This window comes from Cynara cardunculus, unplaced genomic scaffold (assembly GCF_001531365.2).
Source record: "Cynara cardunculus var. scolymus isolate 2C unplaced genomic scaffold, CcrdV1 Un_Scaffold_363, whole genome shotgun sequence".
Taxonomy (NCBI): domain Eukaryota; kingdom Viridiplantae; phylum Streptophyta; class Magnoliopsida; order Asterales; family Asteraceae; genus Cynara; species Cynara cardunculus.
Genome location: NW_020200575.1, coordinates 243,926 through 250,371, shown reverse-complemented (window position 1 = coordinate 250,371; position 6,446 = coordinate 243,926). Strand labels below are relative to the sequence as shown.

At 30.4% G+C, this 6,446-nt stretch overlaps 1 protein-coding gene across 1 annotated transcript; it reads left to right on the top strand.

Moving 5' to 3' along the window:
* The first annotated feature begins 701 nt into the window (after nt 1-701).
* LOC112501653 (DUF724 domain-containing protein 3-like) lies at nt 702-1,604 on the top strand. The gene is made up of 2 exons (XM_025105346.1): nt 702-768; nt 1,103-1,604. Exon 2 carries the CDS (start codon nt 1,127-1,129, stop codon nt 1,526-1,528), a length of 402 nt encoding a protein of 133 aa, XP_024961114.1. The 5' UTR covers nt 702-768; nt 1,103-1,126; the 3' UTR covers nt 1,529-1,604.
* Nucleotides 1,605-6,446: the final 4,842 nt, after the last annotated feature.

Sequence of the window (6,446 nt, the reverse complement as noted above, 5' to 3'; positions counted from 1 at the left end):
GGTTCAAAGAGACGTTGTTATTGCATGTTTTGCGGTTCACAACTTCATACGAAAGGAAGGTTTAAGTGATGAGCTATTTTCTAAGTATGATCAAACCAACGAACAAGAGAACGATAACGAGGATGAGGCTGAAGAGATTCAATCGCATGGGAGTGCCGCTGACCAAACATATATGGCTAGTTTAAGAGAAGAAATTGCGACACAATTAATGCAAAACAAATATTGATTCTAGTTGTTATGAGACTTTATTCGTGTTTTCTATTGTGTGTTGAATCAATTGACGTATTTCAATTGAATTTTTGAATGTGTTAAAAATATATGGTAGTTTACAAATGGTTTAAATGATTAGATATTTCAGTTAAATTTAATTGAAATGAATTGATTCAGATTTCAGACTTCATAAGTTTGTCAGTTTATAAAAACAAACAGTCTTATTGATTCAAATTTTAGATTTCAGATTTCAGACGTAAAAACAAACAGTCTGACTGATTCAGATTTCAGACTTCAGCACCCCCTCTTAAAATTCAGAAGTGAATTCAGACTTCAGACTTTAACACCTCTTAAAAAATAAACGCCACCTAAATGTCAAAGGACCAAAATCGTAGTTTATTGAAAACAAATTGATATTTGGCGGAAATTCTCCCTTTTTCGGACATTGAACTCTATCTCGGGAACATTCTAGAGTCTACAAATTACCCACCATTTCAGGCGCTACGAACATTGATCTTGAGAAGAATTCGTCTGTTAAGGTCGCCAGCATTCCTAGAGGTGTGTAATTCTTATTTCTATCCTGTTTGTTTTATCGATTTTTTAGTTACTTACATGACTGTTTGGTTCGATTATGCTTTAGATTTTAAGCATGATTATTCGATTATGATTACAAGGAAGTAATTGACGATCAATTTTGTTGATAATTATCGATTGAATCTGAATTCATATATGATTTTATGGTAAGAATTTATTATTATTCATCGGCTTGTGTTGATCTAGATTTCCGAAATTAAAACCCTCGCACTTTGAGTTTTGAAGTTGTATCGCAGTAAATTTCAGATCCAGGTATCGAATTCACACAGAACTTTACATTACTGTTACGGATTTGCAGAAAAAAGCATCGTTATCGGCAACAATGGCGTTTCGAAGAGGCGATCGAGTGGAAATTTCAAACAAGGAAGAGGGATTCCAGGGTTCATACTACCAAGCAAACATCATCGCTTGGCTTTCCGATCAAAACTACATCGTCCAGTACAGAACTCTCGTCAAAGACGATGGTTCAGCGCCCTTAAGAGAGATTGTATCCGCCGATCAGATCCGGCCGCTTCCGCCGGAGATTCTGGTAACTGGCTTTTCATCGTTGGACGTGGTTGACGCCTACGACAAAGATGGGTGGTGGGTTGGGAAGATCTGCGGGAAAACTGGGTCAGATTACTTGGTGAAATTTGAGAATAGTGAAGAGATTGCATACCCATCTGGTTTCTTAAGGATTCATCAAGATTGGATGAATGGTGTTTGGGTCTATTCTAAAGAATAAGGTACTCCCTTCATCTCTCCTGCATGTGAACCATGATTCAAAACCATTTGCAAATCTAGTGATAATATTCAATATTTATGTTCCGGAATCTTTGTTTACCTCTTAATATTTTCATTAAGAGTAAATCGTTAAGAGGTGAATCTTGTTTGACAAAAGAAAGTCTAGCTCTTAATGGTCTTAAAACCTTCCGAATGATTTTGTATCTTGGGTCTTCCTTGACCATTAAGCACTAATTACCAAACAATTATATTTTATTTTGTATTATATTATAAGAGTCTCTTAATCATTCTGACCACTTAATCATTTTACACCAAACCATTCAGCAACTGTTAAACACATGAGAGCTTTGAATTATATTTGCCAAAATTAGGGCATTGATTTATGATTTTTAAAATATGATTAAAATGAAAGTTAGATTTTATTTTAATGCAATTTATGATTGCGCTAAAAATTCTAGCTTACTTTTGTTGATTAATATTGTAAATCTCGTGGGTGTCGGATTATTACAAAATGGACGATGATGGAAATTTTGTAATTCTCGGGGGTGTCATGAGGGTTTGGTTAAAGTCATGTTTGACAAATATAAGTTAACTTAATTATCAAACTTATTTTAAAAGTCATGTTTGAATAGCAAAAATTAACGTTATAAGTTAGCTTTCATTAACCTCCATTAGCTTTTGGTCATAAATTTGCAATTATATCTTGTTTAATATTATTCATTAATAGATATTAATTATTAATAAATATAATATTTAATTATTTATTTAATATTAATTATTAGTTATTTAGGGGTCGTTTATTAAACGCTTATCTGGTAAGTGGTTATTGGATAAATTTTTTTTATAAGATGAACATAACAATGGTCAAAAATCTTACCCAAAAAGAGCAATGATAAAGATGGAGTCTTACACGGTAAGTGAAACTGACCACTCTTACCTGGGTAGGTGCTTACCGGATATTGTATATGATACCATTTTGATATACAATAATCTTACCAGGTAAAATAAATTATAGTGTTGACTTCTAACGATAAGAGCTTATTGGGTAGGTATTTAGGTAAACGGCCTCTTAGAGTTGTTATTAATCTTATCAATTATTTTTATGTTATTGTTATTCAATATAATCATTATTTGATATATTTTGTCGTCAAAAACAAATACAACAATTTTAAAAATATTTTTTGTGGATTACATAAAAGTGAAAAGTTATATTTATTTTGTTTCAGGAATAATAAAATTTTGATAAATATTTTAGTAATGTATTTAATTTAACAATTATCTTTTTTGAAAAAATTATTAATTAATTAATATATGTAAGGTTGACCAATTTTGTTTTTATATGTAATGGTTATTTAAAATAATTATTTAATGTAGATATTTTTTTAAAAAAATTAATCAAAATTGTGATTTCAGTCAAGTGGTTTCACCTTCTAGCCATTTCCTTTACCAAAATAGCCCTAAGTCCGCAAATAAAATTACATTTTTCACCCAAGTTTGCAAAAAAAATTACATTTCTCACATAGGTCTGGAAAAAAAAATTACGGACCTAAGGTTATTTTGGTAAACCATGTAAAGAAATGGCTAAGAGGTAAAATCAACCACTCAAAATGGTTATTTTAATTAGTTTCCCTTTCTAAAATTTATATTTAGTTATACAAATCCAAATAATTTATAATATATATATTAATCAACTTGAAATTACTTTTATTAACATATTATAGTATTTAATTTTGTTTTTCATCTGGTTTGTATTAATTAACATATTATATATTTAATTTTCTTTTTCATCTGGTTTGTATTATTAACATATTATATTATTAGTCATTTGTTTTAAATATACTAGAAGGATACTCAAATAATGTAGCGAGATATATCTCGATTTTAATGTTACATTTTTTTGTCTCAGTCGATGTTACAATACAATTTTATGTCGTTTTGAGAAAACGATAATGTTTTTATTTTTGAATAAAATATAAACATGAAGATATATCATAAAAGAAAGATTTTTTTATATTAGAATCAAACTAACTATTTAAAAAAAATTGTTGTATTTTCTTTAATTTATTTTTTTATTTTTTGTTTAATAATATAATTTTTAATAAAGTTAATAATCAAATATTATGTTAGAACTCAATGATTATCTTAATTATATATTAGATTTTCTATATTTAAAATTGATGTTTATTTTGTATTTGATTAGGTTTATCTGCAGTTAGTTACACAAATTTAAAAATAGAGTTTTAATAAGTTGTACTTACGCAAAATTACTTATAATCTTGAATTGTAATTAATATACATCAATAAATAGTACTTTATACATAAAAAATGATTTTTAAGAATTTTTATTAAATGGTTTATAATATAGTATAGATTATGTAATGTCGAAATTGACTAATTTTTTAACACGCTCTTTTTTGTTATTTTTATATTTTCCAACTATCTTATTAGCTAGTTTTTACTTAACATAATTAGTTCATCAGCTAGCTTATCAGCCATCAATTAACTTATCAGCTATTTTATCAAGCATAGCTTAAACGTCCTCTATATATATTTAAACGCATCCCTACCAACTAAATCTTTTAAAACCGCGTCAAGAAACAGGACCTTGCATCTAAACCTAAATGATACAATGTACCTTTCATAAATGATTCAATTAACTTTTGCTTTGCATAGAAATATGTAAGCTAGATAGATTTTATTTCACTAACCAAATGGAGGATTATAGGTTCAAATCCAAGAACGAATAAAAATTATCTTGTGGCCACGGAGGTTCAAATGCAGCGACTCTGGGCCATCTGCAAAACATGTGGTAGCCCTAGGATTAGTCGGCTCGCATACCGGATTGGATATTCAGGTTAATAAAAAAAACGAAACGGATATCTAACTTCCCAAAAAGGGAATGTGTATATCCATTTTAGCTTAATAGTTTAATGATTAAGCCATAAAAAAATCACTTGTTTTGATGAGTGAATAAGCCGTTAAACCATAAGAAGAACCAAAAAATAAACACCTGTGGAGAGCGACGTTGTGAGCAAAAAATAAAGAAGAATCAAATGGGTAAAAAGTAAGCCACATAAAAAGAGACGGGCACAGAGAAATATATAAAAAAACAATCTCCTTGATTCCTAGAAATTCACACCAAACTCCTATTGGTCTAATTGGACTTCATTAAATTCAAGTTTTTGAGATAATACAACTTCTCTATTATAATATCCCAAGCATTATTATGTGTACTGGGTTACAAACTTGCTTCATAAAATAGGTTTTACAAAACCATTGTTCTATTCTATCTAGTCCTCAAACAAAAGTTACACCCAATATCAGCAATTTACAGTCACCCTATGTCAGTCTTTGTGAAATATCAAGGCCGATAATTTGTTTAAATTTATTCCCTTTAAATTAAGGTCCGAATAAATCATGTGCTCGTCACAACAACATAGTTTACAAGCAGGATTGCTTTTTGTGGTTCCATTGGCAGAAATTGTAAAATGTCAAATACAATGTTTAAAGCAATTTACCCAAACGCATAAGTAAGAAAGACAACCAAAATGATCGTCGAAATCTACAAACCGAAGAAAAAAAATAACTATGTACCCTAATTGCGGGTAACAGGAATTTTGCCAACATCTCTTGTACCAAAGTGCCTCGTGAATCCACATGCTAAACTAAAGACAAAAAATAACTCTGTACCCTGAGCGCAAGTAACAGGAGTTTTGCCGATGTTTCTTGTATCAAGATGCCTCGTGAATCCACATTCTATTGGATAAAAAAAACAACCTGATCATATCATGAAAATACTCTATCGATGATCCAACAAAATTATCAATCCCAGGTTGGTAGGTTATTTCGATTTTCAGTTTATTTTGTAAGTTATTTTGATTTTTGGTTATTCAGTTTGGTTTAATTTTCAAATTACAAGGTAACCAAACCAAATAAGGTTTGGTTTAATTAGTTTCAAGTTATTCAGATTCAGGTTGTTCCATGCAATTACTGGTTAAACCAAATAAAGATTTTATCCTAAACAGTTCTTTTAGAAGAAATTTCCTTAGTATCGTAATAGCAATTGGCACATCAATAGATTTCTTGGAGTTGGATTGAATGAATAACCCCATGAAGAATTTAAGCTCTGACTTTCAAAATTTGTTATGAACATAACAATGAAAAAGATGGTACCTCATTTAAGCACGGTACAATGTGCATTACTTCTGATACCAACTACATCAGTAACGTCAATGCTCTCAGTGCCTTTCAGCTCCAAGTTCCAAGCATTAAAAGCAAATGGCTTCGAGGTGAGTGCTCCAACAGGACAAATATCATGAGCTTTATAAACATAGGTGCCAGTTTCTTCTTTGCTTCCACACCCCCAACATGCCAAGATCTTGCATTCCCACTATTTCACTTGCAAACCTGACATCTGGACAACAAAATTCGAGTATATTAGCAGCTTGAGTTGAAGCAAAACAGTAGCTAGCAACTCAAAAGAAAGTCACCATAACATCCAATGCATAATACATAAAGAAGGTTGGATGTAGATGGAGCCTCTCATGTTATTACAAAAATTTAGTGATAAAAAGAAGAGACGTCATGTGTCATTTAATGATAAAAAATACAGAGTAAGATACCTGAGTACAGAGATTACTTCTAAAACTACTGTCATACTTTAAAATTGCATAACACAAGTTGTAAGAGGTCAAAAAATAGGTGATAATCTTGAGCTTATTTTGTAATACAAGTTCAATGGATATGTTTTTGTTGATTCAAAATGTTGTATATACAAATTGAGAGTACCTTCCATAATTAGGAATTCCACACTTCATGCTCATTGGAGCTCCAGTCAAAGCAAAAAGTTTGGTACTGCACAAAGTTGGAAATCTCACGCATCTAAGGTCATCGATTATCTCATACATAAAGAAGATCGA

What these genes read in the sequence shown, in the direction of transcription:
- LOC112501653 (XM_025105346.1), top strand. Translation starts at nt 1,127, where the DNA reads ATGGCGTTTCGAAGAGGCGATCGAGTGGAAATTTCAAACAAGGAAGAG.